General features: G+C 47.2%; 1 protein-coding gene across 3 annotated transcripts in view; it reads left to right on the top strand.

Moving 5' to 3' along the window:
- Window positions 1–22,658, top strand: part of Slc22a23 (solute carrier family 22 member 23) — a 155,465-nt gene extending 132,807 nt beyond the window's left edge. The window contains exons 6-11 of one of the 3 annotated variants that reach the window (XM_005066397.4): window positions 3,954–4,056; window positions 6,117–6,349; window positions 7,279–7,311; window positions 7,428–7,451; window positions 8,395–8,518; window positions 18,511–22,658. In XM_005066397.4, coding sequence (XP_005066454.1) covers window positions 3,954–4,056; window positions 6,117–6,349; window positions 7,279–7,311; window positions 7,428–7,451; window positions 8,395–8,518; window positions 18,511–18,868 — 875 coding nt within the window. In that variant the 3' untranslated portion in view covers window positions 18,869–22,658. Of the gene's footprint in view, window positions 1–3,953; window positions 4,057–6,116; window positions 6,350–7,278; window positions 7,312–7,427; window positions 7,452–8,394; window positions 8,519–18,510 lie in introns of those variants that run through there. The other 2 variants (XM_005066398.4, XM_040755798.1) reach the window with 2 other exon arrangements.
- Window positions 22,659–23,542: the final 884 nt, after the last annotated feature.

Below are 23,542 nucleotides of genomic sequence, written 5' to 3'. Positions count from 1 at the left end.
TTCCAGAATTCCCCATTTAATATTTTCAGACTGAAGTTAGCATTAGGGAGCTGAAACCTCCATCACAGTGGGCAGCTCTTCCAAGGAGGTTGTTAAGAAGAAACAGAGAGGAGCTTCTTCCCAGGCCAGGGGAACTTCACTGCTCCCAGACCTCATGCACCGACCACAGGGATCAAAGAAATGTGGAGCAGAGATAGATCCAGCTGGCATGCCAACATTAAATCAGCCTGAATCTCAGTTTGAAATTCCTGGCAGCACTGAGCCAGGAAGACTGGGGAGCTCTGCTCTGAGATTCCTGACAGCACTGAGCCAGGAAGGCTGGGGAGCTCTGCTCTGAGATTCCTGACAGCACTGAGCCAGGAAGGCTGGGGAGCTCTGCTCTGAGATTCCTGACAGCACTGAGCCAGGAAGGCTGGGGAGCTCTGCTCTGAGCTGTGGAGAAGCAACAACGCTGCTGTCTTATCAGCTGCCTGGCACCTGTTTGCTTTTATTTCCTAACGCAAGAAGTTTGGGCTAGACAGACAAGAAACTCCTTATTTCTGGTGACCTCACAGAGTGCCAGAAGTTAGCTAATGCTTCCTACCATGGGTTTCAACCCAGAAGAAAACACTTAAAACTGTGGAAGTTTGATGTTGTTGATGACGAGCCAGTGGTATGAATAACAGAGACCCTGACAAAACATCAATAGTGCTGGAAAAGTTAATTCAATTCCCTCTAGAATAATGCAATTACCACTGTAGACTACAGTCAATTCTTAGACTGGGCTCTAGGGTTTAATGTTATTTAAAAAAAAAAACCCTCAGGTCATAACACAATTGCTATAGCTTCCTTGACATACTATTTCATCCACAATAATATATTAGCAGTCGCCCATGGTTCACTCTTGAAAAAGAAAGAACTTTAAACTCATATAAACATGCTAACAGATGTTTGGGTTTCCATCTTGGAAGACTGCTGAGAAAGGGTGCCTATGACAGCTGACTTCTGATGTGTCTGTAACAGTGAAAGTAACCAGACCCCTGGAGCTGAGACTATCTACCACTCAGGTTTCCAAGCTCTCAAACAAACACAGTCCTACACTATGCCGCAAAGCGTTTGTTATCAGAGGACCCCACACACACCACTACAGTCCCTAGGCTTTTCAGAGTAAACGTTTTCTAAGCATTGTAGCTGTCGTAGAGTGAGGTGCATTTCCTCATGCTTGTGGTGGTGGTCTTATGTGTGTGGGTTGCATTGCCAGCTCTCCAGAAGGATGGCACACATGGTGACAGACAGTGCATAACAACATGAAGACTGGTGGCTTGTGTCTTCACTAAACTATTCTTTTTACTGTTGTCTTAGAGTGGTTTCCATATTTTTAAGTGTTTCTTACAAAGCAGTGACCTGTATGAGGCTGGCAGCAGTCTCACACATCTCCTGTTTTTCACATCTCTGACTCTGCCCAGAAGCCACCTGGTATCACCTAGGGTTCTGTGAGCCCTCTGTGATATTCAAACAATGACAGAATCACCTGATGACATATTTCAGACCGTATCCCCTGACCCACTCATGAAGTGATTCATGTGTGTATTGTTCCTTAGCCTTAGAGAAAGGGTGGCAATAAGTCAGATTAGCTACGACAAAACAGGTCAGGAGACTTCTGGAGCTGACAGGGTCTGTGGACAGGCAGCCAGAATGCCAGCCAAGATGGCCTGGGCTAAGTTGTCACCCCATATCTAACTGAGAAAGAATATTCTGGAAACTTGGCACATTCTCCTTCAGTCACAGGAAAGATTTATTCTGTCTTTCCTGTGTCCTGGCTGGGGTGACAACGAGTCTAAATCTTTTATTTAGAGCTAGGTATGATTGCATATGCTCATAATAAGAATTTATGAATCTTGAAGCCAGAGGACCACTTGATCCATGAATTTGGAACCAGTCTGAGAAACATAGTAGAACCCCATCTTTAACAACAAATAAAACGCGTTAAATAAAAATGTCTGAATGCCCCTTCCCCTGTATGCCTTTTTTGCCACACTAATATAAACCTGGCTGGCCTGGAAGTCTCTGTGTAGACGAGGCTGGCCCCAAACTCTCAGGATATAGTCTGCGCCACCATATAGCTCACTGGACTACTAGCTCCCTATTTAAAATAAGTTTATTTTTCCTTCAAACTGTTATGAATGAGGTTTGCGAAAAATGAAATGGGAGAATTGGAACATTCAGGATGGCTGACCTAGAGAGGTGCAGCCTTCTGGAGAGCAGGAGGCAACAGCTGCCATTGCTCCTCATCTAGGGACTGTTTCAGAATCTCCAAGGTACCAAAACCTCACAGGGGCCCAACTTCCTTGTATGTAATGGTATAGTGTTTACATAGAGCCCCCACACAACCTCTGGTGCCCTCTAGATAGTCTCTGAGCTATTCATGATGGCCAGTGCTGTGAAAATAGTTGTTATAGTGAATTGTGTAGGGACTAGTAACAAGAAAAGAAGTGTGCACATTCTGTCCGAATACAATTTTTTCAGACAATTTTGATGATGATTATTTAAATCCAAGGCTTCAGAACCCAGATACATAGAGAGGGTAGAATGTGCCTCTAGGCCCTGAAGGCTTCCTCTGTCTCTATCCCCACAGATATTTTTAAATTTTCAGTGTCTTATTCTGGAACTATTTCATATATACAGATAAGTTGAGACAGTGCAGAATTTATCCATACTCCTGACTCAGTTTCCCCTGTTGCTAAAGTCTGCTATTACCATGACACATTTGTCCTAACTGGGAAAGTGGACACTTGTTAAATGGCAGCCTCTACTCAGTGCTGGCTTTTCTTCACTGGCTCCCCAGTGCTCCAGGGTCCTGTCCGGGGTGCAGTCTGCCATCACCTGGCTACTGTCTTCTCTGGCCTTGACAGTTCCTCGGCCTTTCTTTGTTCTCATGACCCTGACAAGTCTTAATGCACTGGCTCCTTGTGGACCTGGGAAGCAACTTCCCTGTTTCCACTTCTAAGTAGGGGATGACTCCACAAGGGCGTGGCAGCTAGGAAGCAGAAGGGCCCAGAAGGCTATGTGAGCACTGCTCTCAAGTAAGCACACAGCCCCTTCCACCTGAGGCATTTCCCACGTTCTGGTCTTCCCCGTTAGATTGCTAGGCCAGCCCCAGGACATGAGCAAATTCCCAGCTAGGTTAGGGTAACCCTGAAGCACTGGTAGACAGTTGGGACAGGCTGGGATGGGTTGGGATGAGCCTCACAAGATACAGTCTGTCCCATAGTCATATAGCTTCAAAGTCTGTCCCATCTCTAAGCTGAACACATTCTCCATCTTGTTCTACCCCCAAATACAGTTTTTCGAGTTGTGGGAATGGAACCCAGGGCTTCATGCCTCCTAAGCAGGTTGTGGCACTGAGCTATACCCCATCCCCCAAAGAATGTCAACTGTTAACTGAAGCATGCACAAATGTGTGTGTACACAAATAGACATGGTTTTGTCGTTCAGAGGTTCACATCCTCTAAAGATAGTGTGTGTAGCTTCAGTCCTAAAACATTCTCACCCCCCCCAGCTTGGCAGGGCTCTGAGATATGACATAGGTGGTTGCAGTTGCCGTTTCAAGCAGAAAGAAATCACCTGTGGTATGAGCAGGACCTTATTTGGGCCTCAGTAGCCTAGACTCCCATGGAGTGATGTGTCCAGGCATATCTGTCTGTCCATACCTGGCCTGGTTCTATAAGTAGAGCTTGGTTGGAAATGTACAATATCAGTGTGTTTTGTGCCCTTTCAGTTGTGGTGGGGAAATCTATCTGCCAAGTGAGTCTCCTGAGCACATTTCCAGCCAGAAAGGCTAGATCCTCTTCCCCTGGCTTACAGGCATAGGCCTTCTCCTCTTCAAGTGGTCCTGGAAAGGGAAACCAAGGCTGTGTTGTAACTGTGTCTGGAACCTTCGGTCCTGCTCAAGCTCCTGGGTCTGTTTCTTGCAGAACTAGAGAAAGAACTTTCACGGAGGCCCAAGAAGGTGTGCATCGTGAAGGTGGTGGGGACTCGGAACCTGTGGAAAAATATCGTGGTTCTATGTGTGAACTCGTAAGTCATGGGAAACACAGGTAGTCAGAGCCAGAGGGACCCTCCTCCCACCCTAGATGAACCCTGAATCCCAGCCTGCCCCACGCCCGCTTGTCTTGGCCTGTCTCTACGAAAGAGGCCCCAGAAGTATGCCTGGGCTGGCCATCTGTAGGTTTAAAGGACCAAGAAGCCATAGGCAGCCAGCACTGAACATTGTCCTCAGCCCAGCCACTGCCCCATGCCAGTGTCCTGCATGGTGCCAGAGCTAGCGCTCTGAGCATAAGGAGACCAGGAAACCTGGTAAGGTCCTGTACACAGCTGTGTCCTCAGAACAATACCCTCCCTCTCCACGTTTTATGAGAACGACTCTGAGAGTCTCCTTCACCCCAGTTCTAGGGAAGTTCCCAAGGGTGGGCACTGTCTAGGGACAAGGGTTGACCCCACAGGGCCTTGGCCAGGCTCTGAAGGGATGCTCTTCCTGCATGCAATTCTGGCCATCGGGCCACCAGGCCACCTGCTCAGAGTCCCCTGCTCCACAGAGGGCAACTGCCGTCAGAGGCATGTTGCCTGGATGCAGAGAAGAAACTCGGGCTCTCTCAAGAGGCCTCTCCATACAGTTTCACCCCTGCCTGCTGGGTCTGGGGCTCATGCAGTTTTATGGCTGTCCCAGTTCCAGGGCTAGGTGTATACCTGGAAGTTCCTTCCGGTCGTACTTCACAGCTCCATGACCTAACCCTCCCTGACTGTACAAAGTGGACCTTTGGTTAGAGTAGAGGTCATCTGGGAAATTAGCTCTCAGCAGGCATTAGAAGTCGTCTGGGAGGAGGGGTTTAGACGTGTGTGTGTGTGTGTGTGTGTGTGTGTGTCTGTGTCTGTGTGTGTATGTGTGTGTATACATCTATATATGAGTGTGCATGTATGTGAGTGTATGTATGTGTATATGTATGTATGTATATATATGTATGTGAGTGTGTATGTATGTGTGTGTATCTGTGGGTGTGTATGTGTATGTATGTGTGTGCATGCATATATGAGTATGTATATGTGTGAGAGAGTGTGTGTACATCTATATATGAGTGTGCATGTGTGTGAGTGTGTATGTGTATATATATGTATGTGAGTGTGTATGTATGTGTGTGTATCTGTGGGTGTGTATGTGTGTATGTGTATGTATGTGTGTGTGTGCATGTATATGAGTATATATATGTGTGAGAGAGAGTGTGTATGTACATCTATGTGAGTGTGCATGTGTGTGACTGGGTATGTGTATATATACTATGTGTATGTATGTGCGTGTGTGTATCTGTGGGTGTGTATGTGTGTGTATGTGTATGTATGTGTGTGAGTGTGTGTGCATGTATATATGAGTGTGTATATGTGTGAGAGAGAGTGTATGTGTGTGGGTGTGTATCTGTGGGTGTGTATGTGTGTGTATGTGTATGTATGTGTGTGTGCGCATGTATATATGAGTATGTCTGTGTGTGTGTGAGAGAGAGAGAGAGTGTGTGTGTGTGTGTGTGTGTGTAAGATCTCAAGGCTGTCTTCAAGGAGAGCAGCTAGGGCCACAGCCTCCCGTTCTTTACAGCTTTCCCACTAGAACAGCACCATGAAACCAACAATACTGAGGGACCCAGTTCACTGTTGAGGTACAAAAGTGTCACTACCCATCAATAGAAGAGCAAAGATTCAATCCCAGTCAGATCCTACGGTGCTAATCCAGCCAGGCCATACAGAGGTCAGAGTCGGAGTCTTCAAGCCTCCCCTTCTTACCAGCTCTAGCACCAACCAGGAGTTGCCTTGTACTGTCTGTTGGTCTGCCAAGTGGATATGACGGTGTTCTTGTGCTGACATGAGAGTAAGTTAGCTAGCATGCAGAACGTGCTTTGTCCTACACCTGGGTGAACAAAGGACCTCACGGATATTTCTTTGATGTCTCTCCGAATTTAACTCCCTCATGGGTCTACACGTAATGAAGGCATTGTTTCCTGTCATGTGTAAGATGCTTCTCAGTCTCTCCATGGGGCAGCCCCTCCTCTCGGTGCACACTGCCCACCCTCTCAGTGTGTGTATGTCTCCTGCAGGCTGACAGGGTACGGGATCCACCACTGCTTTGCAAGAAGCATGATGGGCCACGAGGTGAAGGTGCCACTCCTGGAGAACTTCTACGCTGACTACTACACCATGGCCAGCATCGCACTGGCGTCCTGCCTCGCCATGTGTGTGGTCGTCAGGTTCCTCGGGCGCAGGGGAGGGCTGCTGCTCTTTATGATCCTCACGGCCCTGGCCTCACTTCTGCAGCTTGGGCTCCTCAACTGTGAGTAGGCTGGACAAGGGAGACAGGGGAAGGATGCTGGGGAAGGGGGCTGGCAGACTGACAGGGCACTTGGAAGGCATGGCAGCTTCCTGTTTCTGTAACAAAATACCTGAGACAATCAAATTAGAGAGGGGAAAGATTTGTTTGGCCTATAGATTTAGTCTATAGTGTGTCCATGGTGTGTTGACCCATCTGGGCCTGTAGTAAGACAACATACCAGGACAGGAGCGTATGACAGGAGCTCACTTCATGGCATGTAGTAACAGAAGAAAGGGATCTACAGTCCTAATGTCCTTTTAGGGCATACCTCCAAGGGCATGAATCTCCTCCCATGATGCTCCACTTAGGCATTCTGTACCTTGCTAGGCAATAGCCAGAATGAACAAGTGGTGGCCATTCTCCATGCCTCCCTGGGTGGATACTACCTAGCTTCCCTTCCAGAAGATTTCTGTCCAACTTACCCAGTTAGGGCAGATGTGGCAGGATAGCCTCCGGAGCATCCCATGTGCCCTATTTGGCAGTGAACAGGAATGCCACGGGGACTCTGGGCAAAGGGCAAGTAGCTGTGAGGAATAGGCTGTGAGGAAGCAGAAATGTGGCCTGACGAGCCTGCTCCCAGTGCCCAGTGCCCCATTGAATAACTTTCATGCAAAGATGTTCCCTTTAGATCTGCTGGGTCCTCCCTCAGACTGCGTTGTCTCCCAGACTCCGTGGCCAATAGGCCACAACCCTCTCTTCACACAAAAAGGCCTTTGTTTAGTCCAGTGTGAATTCCACTGCCCAGGCGGCCAGCACCAACTCAGACTTAGAAGGAAGTTCACTTAGAACCAAGTCACATGGGACACTCGGCAGTTGTCCCATGCCTAACAAGCCTTCTCGTCTCTTCCCACTCCCGTTACCCTGTGGGCACACCCATCCCATGGCTCCAGTGATCGGCAAATACAGCCAGCACCCAGACTCAGGTGAGTCCCAGACACTTGTGTTGCCTTGTCTTTTATTACGTCCACTCAACACTTACCGCAGAGACTCACCAACTGGTTTTCCTTTCCTCTCTTTCTTCCACTCTTTGCCCTTCAAGAATTGCAGCTGAAGTTGGCCGTAGGTTGGACACTATAAGCATACATTTGTATTCTCTATCCCCATCTTGCACTAGAGAAAGCAACTTGTGTTTCCCTGGTTTTGTGCAGCTTGGCATGCATGCCCTCCCAGTCCCCTGATCCAGCACCGGTTCTGTTTGTCCTTGGCCAGCAGCTAATCAGGATGAGAAGGCAGAAGGGTTGGGGCTTGGTTGGCTGTGCTATAGGGAGAGCCATTATCTCCTCATGACTCATGCAAGTTTGCCGCTCTCCAACTAGGGAACAGCAGAGGTGCTGCTCCATACCCCATGCTGCCATCACACCTGCCTGACCCAACCAATCCCATGCCACCAGTGCCTAGGAGAGCACTTGCCCTCCCTGCAACCATAAGGAAAACTGAGCCCCAATGCATGCCAAAACACTGTGCAGTGCTGCCTCATGCCAGCTAGGATCCAGTGCCATCTCCAGGCACAGAGATTGCTAAGAGCTTTTCCTCCTCTGGGCTCATGAATTATTCCATTTGGTCACATGTGTGGTTTTGTACCCTTGAATCAACACTGACTCTGGATTGGGTGGGTCAACTCTGAGATTGCAGTCTAGAATCTAGGGCAGATGGTATGCCACTGTGGCAGCAGGCCCCACCCCCCAGTCTGCCTTCTGCCTGGCACAGCCTCTGGATGAGGAATTCGACAGGCCACTGAGAGCTCAGCATGCTTGGTGCTCAAGAGACTTACAGAAGCCAACAGCAGAATGATTAAAGGGCTCCAGGTTCCTCAGCCTAGAGGACTGCCCACCCAGAGGCCACTGCATGCCCTACTGTGCCACAAACTGGGTACTGGGGAGGAGGGAGCTCCTGGGTTGTCCTAGGCTCCCCTTCCCCAATACTCACCCCAGTTCACCCCTTGTCTAGTTTCCATTCTCTTCCCTTCTCTCCTACCTCATGGTCTCCTTCTTTGGATTCTTATCCAGGGATGAGTGACAGCGTCAAGGACAAGTTCTCCATCGCATTTTCCATCGTGGGCATGTTTGCATCCCATGCAGTGGGGAGCCTCAGTGTGTTCTTCTGTGCAGAGATCACCCCCACAGTGATAAGGTGGGTGATGGGATAATGCGGGACTTTCTTCTCAGAACTCAAGATTGGTCCACGTCTAGAGAGGCTTGTGTGTAAGAACTGCCATCAGTTCTGCCCCACCTAGGCCTGTGGCCTGGGGTGTGGTGGCATGCAGGGCATTTTGCCTGCCTGACTCATTGCCTGATGATCTGCTTCACCCTGACTCTCAGGGTCAGGTGGGAACTCAACCGTAGGTCCCATCATCATAGTTACCAGGGGAGACAAGGAACTGTTTAAGGTACAGGAAACATGACAAGGAATAGAAAAGGGAGCAATAAGTAAATCACTCTTGCCGAACTGTGGTAAAAGTCAGCACTGTCCACTGAGAGACTCAGGACCAAGCTATTTCAGACAAAAAGGAAGCTAGGTATATCCCACCTGTAACCCTGGATTCTCAGGAGGTTGAAGCAGGAGGGTGGCGACTTCTAGGCCAGCATCGTCAGCCCAGCAAGACCCCATCTCAGCAAAAAGATGAGGGTTGGGGATGTAGTTGAGTTGTTTGCCTAGCATGTGCACAGCTAGGTTCAATCCCCAGAACCCTGTAAACTGGTTGTAGTGGTGCATGCCTGCAGTCCCAGGACTTGGGAGAAGGAAGCCAAAGAACCAGAGAAGTCCAAGGTCAGTCTAGGCGCTATGTACAAACAAATTGGGAAACTGTTAGATGGAGCTTTTGTTTTCTTCCTGGCCTGAGAGCCTAATCACTAATCCAAAATTTTATCAATGACTTAGTTGAGAAAAAAATCAAGAGCCTAATACTGGGCCAGCGTTAGGCCAGGTAGGTAAGTAAGGCCACGCAGACCCAGGCCTGAGAAAAGTTTGTCTTTTCCTTCATAAGAAGTCCTAAGTGTTTGTTTGTGAAGTGAGATTACTGTCCCTGGGCAGTGGTGCATTTGATCCCACTTGGCTGTAATATAAAAAAATCTGGGATATTTGAAAGAGCATCACCCAACTGAGTCCCCTCTACCAGATACCTTCCTCCTAGCACAGGGTGAACATTACTGAAGCCCAAAACCTGACATCTAAAACACTCCCAACCCCAACATCGTTTGTTTGTTTTGATATGGCAGCAAAAAAAAATGTGAATGGGACAAACAACATTTGTCCATAAAATTCTGTTTCATGGACAAAATTGTTTTAAATATTGTATAAAATGACCTGCGGGCTCCACAAAGCATATAGGAGACATAAACAAATCTGTGTCTAGGCTGGCATCCCTACTCCAAGATATCTCATGTTGTGTATGCAAATATTCCAAATCCAAAGGTACAAAACCCAAAATGGTTTTGAGTAAGAGTCTTCACCTGCACTTGTCACTGGTTCCTACCGCAGGGCTGTAATGCAGAGCTTGCTTTGTATCACGCTCAGCTCCTTATTGGAATTGCATTAGCATTTCTAATGCACATGCTCTTTTGAAATTGTGAGGGGGCAGTTGTTATTCAGCTGTGAGCTGAAACCCAGAAGTCAGCATGATGACACCCTTCAGATGGGACTCGGAGAGACTAATTATTTCAGGCCCTCTGGTGCTGAGAGGGCTCGGGGAGCAGGTAGACAGGACTGTGGACTTACCTCCTTGCTGACAACAGAGTTTTCTCATGACCTCATTTTGACTCACTCTCTTGGATTTTTGCAATACAAGCCAAGGCTGCTAGCTATTGGTTCCTGTAATAAAATACATAGTCATTGTATATTTAAGGAAAAGCAATTAGAAGGCTAGTAAGCCCTCTATTTCCCTGCCTTCTGCATGAGCCAAAGGCAGATAGACCAGAGGCTTGATTTGCACTTGCAATTGTGAAACACTGGAGGCACATAGCAACTCACTCTTTCCCCGCCTAGTTAAATTCCCTCCTTTATAAAAGAATCCAGAAAGATAATCTCCCAGATAGAACACAAGTCTCCACTAGTCCCGGGTTTCTGGTAGCCACTGGCAGCCATTGCATGACTCTCTGTATTGTCTGAAGAGGATACCCCTTAACTCTGGTCTCCTTGTCAGTGTGCTTAGCAAGCTAGACTGAAAGAAATGTGGTATCCTTTTCCTCTTTGACACAAATCTGGAAAAATTATTTGGGGAATAGAAATTGAACAAATACATTCTAAAGTTCAGCTTGCCAAGATGACAAACCAGAAAAATATTTGGCCCTGGGTGATGTTTTGTACCTGCAGAGGGCAAAAGGAAACTGAGTCCAGTTCCTAGCCAGGCTGGAAGAGTCTCCGGGAACTCTTCCCACCAGTGTTTTTTACAGCTTTTCCTTGAAAATACACCAATGAAGAATTCTCATGAGAGTCACTGGGTAAACATGCAACTTCCATACCACCCACTGTTGTAATTTAAGAAAATTTAAAAGAAAGAAGCCATGCAACAGGGTTCAAGCAGGGTTTTTTTTTAATTAGGAAAAGGGATCATAAAAAGGGGAAAGGGAAGGGAGGAGACCAGCCTCTGGAGACAGGAGCAGGAGGAGAGAGGGGAAGGGGGGGGGAGGAAGGGAAGAAGGGAAGGAGGGAGGGAGAGAAAGAAAGAAAGAGAGAAAGATGGGAGGTGGGCAGGGTCCTTTCAAAAGGGAACACAGTGAGTGTGCACAGGTGGTGCGCTCAGTGGCTGCAGCTGAGGGCGTATCCTGTCAGAGCCCCAAGGGCAGGCCTGTACAGATGCCTGAATACTAACACCTACTTCACACAGAAAAACCCAAGATAATTGAGGGTGGGGTCCATGGGCTTCTTTCTTAGGACAGTCTTGCCTTCTTCGGTAACTCTTCTGAAGTAAGAACAGCATTGTCTTAGATAGGGCTACTCTTGCTGTCATGTGATGAGACACTATTACCAAAAGCAGGTTGGGGAGGATAGGATTTATTTTGCTTACGATTCCACATCACTGTTGTGAGAGGAAGTCAGAACAAGAGCTCAAACAGGGCAGGAGGTAGACACGGATGCAGAGGCATGCTTACTGGCTCGCTCCCTATAGTTTGCTCAGCCTGCTTTCTTACACAATTCAAGACCACCAGTCCAGGAATGGCACCGTCCACAATGGGCCCTCCTCCATCAGTCACAAATTAAGAAAAAACCTAAAGGCTTGTCTACAGTTGGATCTTACGGGGATGTTTACTCAATTAGGGTTTTCTCCTCTCAGATGAGTCTAGCTTGTATCGAGTTAACATAAAATTAGCCAGCACAAACAGAAAAGATTAAGATGCCAGAAACAAGAGACTGGGCATATACAAGGATATGTTTCTTGTACAGACTCATGATAATCTACTTCCTGTGGTTGGTAGAGGCTAGAGTGAATTTGTCTCATCCATTCTTATTTGGTCTATAACAGGGAGCCACTTAGCCTCAGTCCACTGTGTTTACCACTAGCCAGGCAGCAGCTTCTGAGATGCGTTTCCTAGGCTCTGGGCATTAGGTGAGTTGAAGATGGGCTAGGAAAGACGGGTTTCCATCCTTCCTCCCCAGTCCCTCTCCCGGTCTTGGCCAGAAGTGACTTGGGCATTCAAGCAAAATAACCAGTGGCTTTTACTATGGGGGAATCACCTTTTCTTCCCACTGTTATCTGAAGATAGGAGCTCCTGCAGCCTACGGTGGCTTCCTTTCTCCACAACAACAGGACAAGGGAAGAGAATGGGCAGGTGACCCTGACAAGCTGACAGTCTGCACAATTCCACCAATCCATGGAGTCTGTGATGGACTTTCTGTCCTTGCCCCAGGCACTAGCCCTGCTTTTCTATCCACTAACTACTAGCTCTGGTCCAGATTATTTGCATCAGATTGGCCTTGAGACCCATCCCTCTGAGCAAGGTCCCCATGTCTGTCTTCTGCTCTGATGTTGCTTCAAGACAAGGCATCACAGAGAGACAGAATTGCTATCTATTCCCATGATTTACACAAAGGCACATCCAACCACAAACAAACAGCATTTGTTTAAGGAAATGATGCACCTGAGTGTAGCCCAATGTGCTGAGCATGAACACAGCCCTGGGTTCAATCCCTAACACCCATACCTAATAATCCAAGACTACTGGGCATGTACAGTCCTTTCCAGTACCCCCTAAGTACAGCAAACACCTATTTACACTGCATTTTCACTGTGTTTGGTATTATGAATAATGGTAGATGGTGTAAAGAATGCAAAAAGTATACAGGTTCCATGTACTACGACAGCATTTTCTAAGGAATTTAAGCATCTGAAGACCTGGGGATCTTAGAAACTGCTCCCCAAAGATACCAAGTGAGAACTGTAAATGTAACTCAGCAATTTGTGTGACTGTTCACACCTGGATAATCCTGGCAGTTCTTCCTTTTAATGAGCAAATGAGTGCCATATTCGTGCATCCTTAACTTCACAGAAATGCAGTCAAGGAAGCTAAGACATGTAACAGAGGAAGTAAAACATGGTGTGGGTGTGTTCATGTTGGTTCATGTTTATTTGTGACCTACACTCTGCTCCCTCTAGCAAGTCTGCCTGTGGCCCTGGTTGTTTAGAGGTCTTTACCCAAAGTAAAGCTATCCGGTGGTCTATAAAAACTTTGTTTCTAAGAAACAGTGTTCTTTTGTCTCTGTAGATGCTCACTGGGGTATAAATATGGGCTTAGGCTGCCCTCTAGTGAGCACAGAGAACAACGGCATGAGCCTGTGACCACTCAGACTTGTGAAGGGAAATGAATTTAAAGCCAAGCATGTAAAGATCCCTAGAGGCTTCAAAAGACAAACAAACAAAAATGGCATATTGTTTTCTTACAAAATTATCTGTAATATTATTAAATTAAAGGAATCACTGGTAGTGAAACAGAAAAGTATTTTCATAGAAAAAAACAAAGACATACAACTGTTTCAAACATTGCTTAACAACAGGATATGTGGGGAGCAATAAGTCACCATGCAGACATCATAGAGTAACTTATGCACACCTAGATGCTCAATACTGTTCACTATGTGGCCTCAGTAAATGAAACCTGAGGTGCTGGTGGTATAGTGCATAAGCTTTCACTGTGCAGCCCAGCTGGCCTCATGCCTCGGCCTCCAGAGTGCTGGGATTACAGGGCATGCTACCACATGGGGCAAACTTATTTTTAAAGTAGAAATGCTTTATAATAGTATGTAACACATACCTACAATGTAATCATTTAGCATCCTAGAGTATTAGGTATTCTGTGTGCTTTTTAATATGATTTACTATGCAGTAGGCAATCCTACACCTGCAATGTTACAGTTATGTAGGAATGGGTGTGCCATGACAGCTGTTACAGCAGCAGCTATGATATCCACAGGGATACAAAAGTTCCCTTTCACTATAGTCCTACGAGACCACTACCATATGTGCAATTTCCCCCTGGCTGCAATGTTAGGCATCACAGTGGATTTTGTATTACCCATGTATATGAACATACTGAATATCATATTCATATACCTACATTTAAATGAGCTATAAATCAAATATATTTCATTTAACGTGATCTATTAATATGGTATATTACTTTGATTGTTCACCTGGTGTCACGTGAGACATTCCTGGGGATGAGAAGCTTCACACACTCCCTACATGGGGGACTGTATGCTGCTTCCCTTTGTGACAACTCTACATGGTCAAGGGCGCCAGTCACACTTGGTACCAGCTGAGAAAGCAAAAACCAGAGAAAAATAACCTTACTGATATCAAAGGTCCCAATCAGACAGGTCTCTGGCATCTGACACACCCCTCCCATCCTGTGGCTTCCCAAAGGGGCCAGATTTACCAAAACTTCTGAATGTCTATTTTCATATCATTCACCTGATGGACTCAATCTCTAGGAAGCATGAGCCATGGGCATCTGGTATTTGTTACATGCAAACTTTGAGACAGCTGATGTTCTAGGAAATAATCCTTGCCCTTGGAAGAGCAAAAGCAATAGGCTTATGAGCAGATGTTGACAGAAAGATGGCAGTGTCTTTAAAAGTTGGTCTAGGGCACTGCTTGTGAAAGGGCTGGTATCCGGACCCCACCAAGAAAAAATGTGCCCTCCTTGCTGGGCCAGCAGTATGACTTTCTCTGTGGCTCTTTCCGTGCCCCCCCCCCAGTGAAGACCTGTGTGATACAAAGAACTGAGGACATGGCAGTCTGGGTGAGAGGTTCCAAAGCTAAGGCTGGGCATTCTCACTACAGTACTTACCTGTTTCTGCACAACAAATGGCTCAATGCTATGGCTTGTGGTCAGTGGTCTGGGCAGTGCTTAGCTAGATCCTTGTTCCAAGCTCCATGAGCTGCAGTCCCCTGAGACAGGAGGCTCAGCAGTCATTGGCAGGATCCATTTCTTCAGGGTTACAGAATGCCAACCACAGGCCATCTAATTTCCTGCTGGTTGTGTTCCAACAACACAGCACCTTGTTCGTCACAGCCAGAGTCTGCATACCCGCTTGTGGAAGGGACATCTCACTAGTTTTGCAGTGCTTTCTTGGCAAGAAATTACATATGTCTTCCAGCCCCTACGTAAGGCAAAGGTTAAGAGTACTGGGAAGTTGGAATCATCTTGTTAGGAATCTGACACAATGCCAAGTAATGCCAAGGACCAGCTGGCCAGGTCTCACACAAACAGAATACTAGGGACTACAGATTGAGCAAGATTTGGTCTTGTCCTTGAACACCTCTCAAGTGCAGAAACATGGAGACGTGTACTATAAGGATACAGTCTCCCTAGAGGGAGGACTCCGGGAGGCCAGGAGCAGCTCTGCGACTTGCTTAGCCTGGATTCCACAGAGCTCACAGGGAAATCCCAAGGAAGCCAACAGGAGCCAAGTGCCATGTACATAGTGCCTGGGAGGAGGAGAGGCACCGAGTCCTGTCTCCTACATCAGCCCAGGATTGGTCTGAGGACCACTCTTAAAAGGGCCACTGAGAGGCCCCTGAGCATTGCACGGTGGCGTGGAGAGGGAGCAGAGCCTCTTGGGAAGAAGAGACGAAGCTGGCAGCAATGAGGATCTGTACCAGGCAGCCTGGCTCCACATCTGGAACAGTTTGAAAGTTAGCAGTTTAGTGGCATGTACTTTACATAGGATTCATCCATTTGGATTTATAAATAGTTTGCCACCCTCCAATCACAGGCTACTTCCATCATCCCCCCCCTAAAGAAAAAATTCCTCATGCCCCTTTGCAGTTTCTACCTTACTCATAGCACCAGACAATCACTGTCCTGCTTTTTGTCTCTCTGGAACAACATTTCCGACATTCCATATAAATGGAATCATACAGTCAGCATGATGCCTTTCATGGTGTAACATGTCAGTATTTTCTGCTTTAAATGGCTAAGTAATATTCCATTATATATGGATAAACCACATTTTATTTGTCACTCACTAGTTGATAGACATTTGGATTTTCCCAGTGCTATAAGCCATAAACATTTGCTTGTAGATTTTTGTCTGGGCATGTTTTTACTTGTTTTATACATGGAATTGATACATAAAAACTTGTTTTAAGATAATACTGACCTGCTTTCCATCCTGTTGCCAGGAGGCTATCAGAGAACTGCAGGCCCTCTAGATCCTGGCCAGCATGTTGTTCTGTCCTTTATCCCAGGCTTGCTCACAGGCGTGAAGTGGCCTCTCCCTGTGATTTTGATTTGCAATTCTCTGTTGGCAAGGACACTGTGCACCAACCCAAGCTTTTCTCTCTAGATGTTTGTAGTTTGCTCTCTCTCTCTCTCTCTCTCTCTCTCTCTCTCTCTCTCTCTCTCTCTCTCTCTCTCTCTCTCTCTCTCTCTCTCTCTCTCCTGTGTGTGTGTGTGTGTGTGTGTGTGTGTGTGTGTGTGTGTGTGTGTGTTAAAATGCCTCTTGATACCTTTTCCCCATTTTTCAAGTCAAGTTTAGTTCTATATATGTTATGGACATACATCCTTTGTCAGAATCAGGCTTTGCATGCCTTTCTCCCAGATTGGGTGGCTTCTACTTCTGAATTATGTGTCTTCTTAAAGTGTGTGTGTGAGGGGGGTAAATTTTGACTGAGTCCAGCTGATCAGCTTCTGTGCTGACCCAAGGCCACAACAATCTTCACTTATGGTTTTTGGGAGAAGTCTCTGGCACACAGACTACCCTACTGCACAACACTGCTTGCTGCACAGCTGCTCTTTGCACCACAGTGTGTGCCTTTGTCAAAATCCAAGGGCGTAGAGTCCTGTTTCTGAACCCTCACCCTCCTGTGGGTTTGTCTCTACTGCCACCACACTGATTGGCATAGCTTCTAAGTTTCACAATGGGAACAGTAAGTCTTACTATATTCCTGTTTCAGAATCCCTTCCTGACTATTCCAGGTCTTCCGCATCGACATGCAGATTTGTGGCTAAGTTTATTCTCAGCTAAGACTTTGAAAGGGATTGCAAAGAGTCCACAGCTCGATTCAGGAAGACTTAGCGTCTTCACAATACTGAGTCTATCAATCCATTTACTTTTAGCTTCATAAACTTTCCATCAGCAATGCATTTGCTTTCTTGAAAACATTTTAATTTCATTTCTGAACTTGGTATTAGTATAGCGACATGTTGTGTTGATCTTGTATTGTAGCACTTTGTAGGGTAGTCTTTTTTGACTTGGGAGCCACCACCTACATACAGTACTGTTGTGGGAATTCATTCCGCCAATAGTTTTGGGGTACCGGCCTTAGGTCATGGTCAGGGGGTGCTACAATGGATAAGCCTGAGAGGAAGCACACACTCTCTCTCTTGCTCTGGCTCGTGCTTGGTGTGGTCAGACACCAAGGGACCAAGGGATGGAGAGGCAGGATCAGTGGCGGTTGGATAAGTAGCGGTTTCTGCTTTGTTCTGTACTCGTGAGTTTTGTCTTTCCATAGCACCCCTTAATAAATAGGTTTTTACTACCTCTGTGAATTCATGCATCACAGTACCAGGTAAGAAAACCATAAATTACTCAAGAGCTGCCTCCCAGCTGCAGCAGGTACATCCCTTCAGCCATTTCCATTCCATGTTTGAGAACAAGGTTCCTTTGCTGCAGTGATGCATAAATCTTGAGCAGCTCCTTTGTAAGGTTCGTCCTGATGTCCACATCCCTGTATGTCCTCTCTGCTGTTCTTGAGGGTGGGCAGGCAACAGTATTCCTCCTGCTGGAGATAAGACCACCTCTGCCTGTCCCCACCCCACCCCCAGGCCTGGGGACTGGAACCAGGCAGTTTTTTGTCCTATTACCTGGGCACTATGGTCTCATTCCAACACTGTACTACTTTCGTAGTACCCACAGAGCACCTTTAGTCCCAGGAATGTTTTTAGGTCAAAGTAGAGAAGTAAGAGTAACGGGAAGAGGATGTCTTCAAGTGTTGTTGCATGTTCGATAATCTCTCTGAGATTCTTGAGGGTTCTTCATTTGCCAAAGGAATAGAGATAAACAATTCCCACTAAGGGTTTGGCCTATCTGATCTCAAAGTTGTAGGAATCCACAGATACAGCCAAGGTGAAGGTGACTTGGGACGTCACACCTATGGGGAATACTGGGTGGTACCAATCAGAGCAGGACCCAGTACAGAGATAGAACTTCCTTGGTGCCTTAATCCATTTTCTGTTGTAGTAACTGACAATTTATAAAGAATCTAGTTTATTCAGCTATGGTTCTGGAGGCGGAGAGGTCCAACATAGGTTATGCATGGATCCTTGATAATGGGAACTCTGTAGAATCCCAAGGTAGTGCAGGGCAATACATGGTGACACAGCAAATATGCTAGCTCAGGCTTCTCCTCTCCTCATAAAGGCCTTATAAAATTATCATCACAGCAGCTCCAACCTCTTGACTGCATTTAATATCCATTATCCCTAAAGGCCCCATATCTAATTCCAGCAACATTTGAATTTGATGAGGAGGTTTCTAATACTGGAAGTTTGTGGGACATCTCTACACCAGGACAGTGCTGTGAACTTACCCTAATTAGCCCATCAAGCTGCTGTCCTACTCCACCCTACTTGCTTCAAACACTGTATGCTTCTTTCAAGCCTGTGCTCTCTCTCTGCCTGCAGGTGTGGTGGGCTGGGGCTGGTGCTGGCCAGCGCAGGCTTCGGTATGCTGACAGCACCCATTATTGAGCTGCACAACCAGAAAGGCTACTTCCTACACCACATCATCTTCGCCTGCTGCACGCTCATCTGCATCATTTGCATCCTCCTGTTGCCCGAGAGCAGGGACCAGAACCTGCCCGAGAACATCGCCAACGGGGAACACTACACAAGGCAGCCATTGCTGCCACACAAGAAGGGGGAACAGCCACTTCTGCTCACCAACGCGGAGCTCAAGGACTACTCGGGCTTGCACGACGTGGCCGCAGTGGGTGATGGGCTACCGGAGGGGGCCACTGCCAATGGCATGAAGTCCATGTAGCTTGCTGGGCCACACCACCATTCCACCAGTCCCCTGGGGCTTGAAGGGCTGGGGAAAATTTGCACACAGACTTACAGACCAGAGAGAAGACACAGGCCTGGGGAGGAAGTCCAACCCTGCTGCTGACTCCACTCAATCGTCAAGACTTTCAACTGGTGTGGGGAATTCTGTCTTTCCAGACATCTGAGGAACAGACCTGAGAAATCAGGTGTTTGGGAAATAACCCTTCCAAGACTTTCTTTTCTGCCATTAAATGTTTGTATTTATTTTGGTCATTTTTACAAGAAGCACTTTATTCCCTTCCCTCTCGCTGATCATGAAGTGGAACCTTCTTCAGGAGTGAGGCAGAATCACTCTGAGGAAGTCCCTGTAAGTGACCAATGCAGTGGCCAGTCCCCTCCCTGGAGGTCAGACTCAATCTCCTTCTCCACTCAAGGAGACAGAGGGCGTCTGTAGGCCAGGACCCCTACCTCCAGGCTCACTGCCGTGGACAGTTGTGCCTCTCAAGCGGAGCATTCTTGGGACTACATTTTAGACAGAGGAAAATGTACATGAATTGGGTTTTTTCTATAGTCTGTATATTTTACAGTTGTGTTTTCTCCTTTCTGTTTGTAAGGTAGATTCCATCCCTTGTGTTGGGAAAGCAGCCCCAAGTGTCATAAGAGCCAGCTTAATCTTCCTTTCCTTCAGGATCATCCTTTTGTACTTGATCAGGAAGTTTTTGTGGGGAAACTTCCATACTTCACCAGAAATCCTACATGACGAGAAAGCACCAGTTTCCTGACACTGGGTTTGCTTAGTTAAGTCCACAGTAGCTGTTGTGTTGAGGTCTGAGATGTTTGTTTCTACTAAGACACTTTCCCAGACTGAGTTCCAGCAGTAAAGGTCCCTTTTCCCCATTCAGCTCTGTTGCCAGCACTACTTGAAAATGTGGTTACTTTCAGAACTCCAAACAACAGGAAAATAACTGAAATAGACAACTAAGGCAAATCCCAGGAGGGAGCCTTGCTCTCCCGCATGTGGCCGCCGCCCACATCTCCAGCACACACCGGAGGAGAGCTCTAGCTTGGATGGCTGTCACTCTGACATCACTACAGTGCCCATGGCACCTGGAGGCGATTCACCTCATGTCTTCCTCAGTGGCTTCCTGCCTGTCACTCACTCAGCACAAAAGGGCCCTGGGCAGGAGTGCAGGTTGCTCACAGGCAAGTCCACATGGCCTCTAGTCCCTTGAAGGCAGCAAGAAGTGAGAGAAAGCAATAACTCACCAAAGCTCAACTCCCATCCTGTGCCAGCCTCCCAGGATGTCCCTTATCTGTATCCCTCATCTTGCCCCAGACAGCAGGGCACCAGGGCTGCTGAGAAGCCAGCCTCTGGACCTCTTGCAGCAGCTCAGGCTGCTCTGGGCATCGTGGCTTCTTATCAACCATCTGCCTTGTCTCTTGCCATGTGTCTCTACCATGTGTTCTTCCAGGGAAATCGCGGTCTCGCGCCTGTGTGGGCAACTAAGTGACTTCTAAGCGACTGTTGCTAGAATTCAAAGGCCAGAGAACAGTTGAATTTATCCCCTTCCAGCTCCTTGTCTGGTCTGCTTCTTACAGTCTCACCTGCTTCTCCTCCCCACTTGATAGATACTTCAGCAGAAGCCAGCTGCCTTGATCAAAACTTCACGAGGGCAGTGATGTGATACGCACGTTTCCAGCACCTGGCCTATGTTCTCTTCGATGCCTGGGGTCCTGAGCTCTTTGCTTGAGGACCAATGTCCAGGAGGGAGGCTGTGTGGCTAGTCCCTGCTACCTGCTCCAAGTCCAGGTTACCTTCACCCTCCCTGGTCTCTTAGTCACCTCCCTTCCATGCCTTGATGTTAGTACACATCTCTTTCTAGATCTCTCTACATCTGTGCAGCCTTTGTGTGCCAAACTTGTAAGATACCTTTCACCTTTCCCACCAAGTCACCTGGCAGCAAACCCTTGTCAAGTACAGAATGAAACATCTGCACGGTGGAGAGCAGTGTCACGCTGGCTGTGCTGACCCTCTTAAGAGCACTGCTGAAACCACTGGGGAGGCGGGGTCAAGGTACAGCACTTCCAAACGTCTTCTCAAAGTTTCCAATCTCCGCCTTAAATGGTATAAACACTGGGCCAACGCAGACAGTGTTAATGGCTGCAGCAATCAGAACCAACCTATCAGGGATTAGCAGAGAAGCCGCCATTGAGGCAGGGGCCAGGGGACCACCAACCAGAGGAAGTTCAGAAGGCTGACTGCTGGCAGTGTCTTGACCTTTATGTGGCAGCCTCAGGGGGAAGGCTGAGTGATTCTGTTTCTGCTTCAGAGTGTGGATGCCTGAAGTTGCTAGAACACCTCATAAAGGTAGCCAAAACAGGAAAGCTTGCTGGTAGGCAAGCTTGCTATGTGGTCTGATCAATCAGAAGGGCAGCAGGACACCAGGCCCCAGACACGCTGGCCAAACTCCATAGGAAGAGGACACAGCCTAGCTCCCTGGTACCAAGCTGCTATTCCTGAACTCAGTCCCCTGCTCCTGTGGGTAGTAGCTTCTCAGGCACTGGTCCTTTGTGCTGGGTCCCTCCATCCCTGGTAACATTACAAGGTCTGTAGTCCTATTCTCCACCTACTCCTGTACCTGTTTTCATAACTTATGCACAAATGTGAACACCCAAGGCAGGGCTGGATCAGTTCTTCATTTTGCTCTTTATTAAGTCAAATATTATGAAATATCTAAATATTAGCACCCAAGACAAATAGGAAAAAGGTTTAGATGTTTTTGTGTTTTAAGACTATAATCACCTGCAACTGGAGGACAGGGCTGATATATGGGTTTGGCTACAAAATGGAAAGCAATCGAAACCAGACCTCATAAAGGGAATATCACATGCAGTCATGACTACTTCCCAGAGCCAAACGACAAGTCCCTGAACTGGAAGTGCCATTCAAAGAATCTCATGACCATTACACACCCAAGCCCTGGGTGGCACACAGGGTGAAGGAGGCCCACACTTGAACTCCTCCTTGCTGAAGGACACCGCCTCACTCTAACGTATTGTGTGTGTTTCGGAGCAGTATGGTGTGTTTTGTCTAGTGAGGAACGCTCCCCTACCTCTGTCCTCTTTGCAACCCCACCATGCGTGCTCTTCCTCTAGGAGCCGCGTGGCTGTACGTGTTGATGGGGGTGGTACCTGTTCATAGCACAAGTTTATGTTGAGCTCTGAACTGCCATTCACAGCTGCGTGTCTGCATGGTGTCGCATCTGTTGTACCTTTGGGGAAAATTTGTATGTAAATGTACAGAAATAAAAATGTTGCCCCATTAACAGATTTCCTCTGGAATGTCTTCCCTACCTCACTTGATGGTATCCACAAGGGCATTTCACTACCACTGAGGACGAGTACTAAAACCCTCCACGTTGACCAGACCTCCCCACGTCACTGCTTTCAAGGCTTCTTCTGTCAGTGACCTCCACTTGCCCTGGGGATGGTGGGGCCTCTCGTTCTGCTTGAAGAGTCCTAGTCTTAGAGGGTAGTCAGAAGCTGAGACCAGATTCAACTTAAATGTTTATGTGATTCTCAAACCATCTGAGAATTCAGCACATTGAAGAGGGATTTTTTTTTCTCATCTGTGTTCTGCTAATCCATGGCCTGAGGATTCCTAGAGAGGTCGAGGAATGACTCTCTACACTGTGATTCTCTGAGGAAAGACTGGTAATCCAAAACTCTCTACTGTAGTATTTTTTAACAAGAAAACAATATTTCTTTAATAAAGCGTTTATACCAAACTCTTCTCTTCATAGCTGATTGTGTGTTACTTGCTATTCTGTCTGAGAGCTAACCACTGGGCTTCCCACACTGCAGAAACACTGGCCGAGGCCTCAAAGGTTGGCATGCAAAGTATGCAGGAGGCAACTCTCGAACCACAGGCGTTATTACTCTTAAATGCCCTTATTCATGCCCCTGCCTGGCTCAGTGCAAAACCTTGGCACTGTACAAAATAATTATAGGCCCTGGATTGCACCTCTCAACACAAAAGGGCCCAGGAGACCCCAAGGATTACAAAGCTCTTTAGCAATGGTGGTCAGTTTTGTTAAAACATGGTTTTCAACCCATTAACTCAGGTGGAAAAATCACCATTAGAGCCCTAGCAATAGCCAGGAAAATGCTAAGGACTAAAAACAGCAGAAGGGCAGGGACTAGGGAGAAAGGAAAGCAAGGATGACAGAGCAAGGGGACCTGAGGCACTGATGCCCACAAAATGAAGTTAAAACCAAGGCTGACACCTGTCACAGCCTTTACAGTTTGGCAAGCATTTCTGCACACTTAACCCAACAAGCTAGGGATTCCTGCCATTTCTCAGATGGAAAGAACAGCCAAAAAAAGACTCCATGGAGCCCACAAATCCAGAAAGCTGCATTACGGTTCAAATGTAGCTTTAAAAACACAAGTAGGGTGTGCAGACAAGGCTTAGAGAGAACACTGGGAGAGCACCCAGAAGACTGATCTATCAGTTCACAAGACAGAAGCCTCGGGACCTGCCACATGAGCCTAAAGCCCAGCCATTGTGGCTCTTAACTCTAATGTGTGGAAGGAACAGAGCAGCCACTGATTTCAGCTGTTTCTGATTTCACTTTCCCCCTTCCCTAGCACTAAACAGTCAGGAAGTGTT

This window comes from Mesocricetus auratus, unplaced genomic scaffold (genome assembly GCF_017639785.1).
Source record: "Mesocricetus auratus isolate SY011 unplaced genomic scaffold, BCM_Maur_2.0 Super-Scaffold_100013, whole genome shotgun sequence".
Lineage (NCBI taxonomy): Eukaryota > Metazoa > Chordata > Mammalia > Rodentia > Cricetidae > Mesocricetus > Mesocricetus auratus.
The sequence above is the reverse complement of the archived record's forward strand: the minus strand, read 5'-3'. Positions and strand labels throughout refer to the sequence as shown.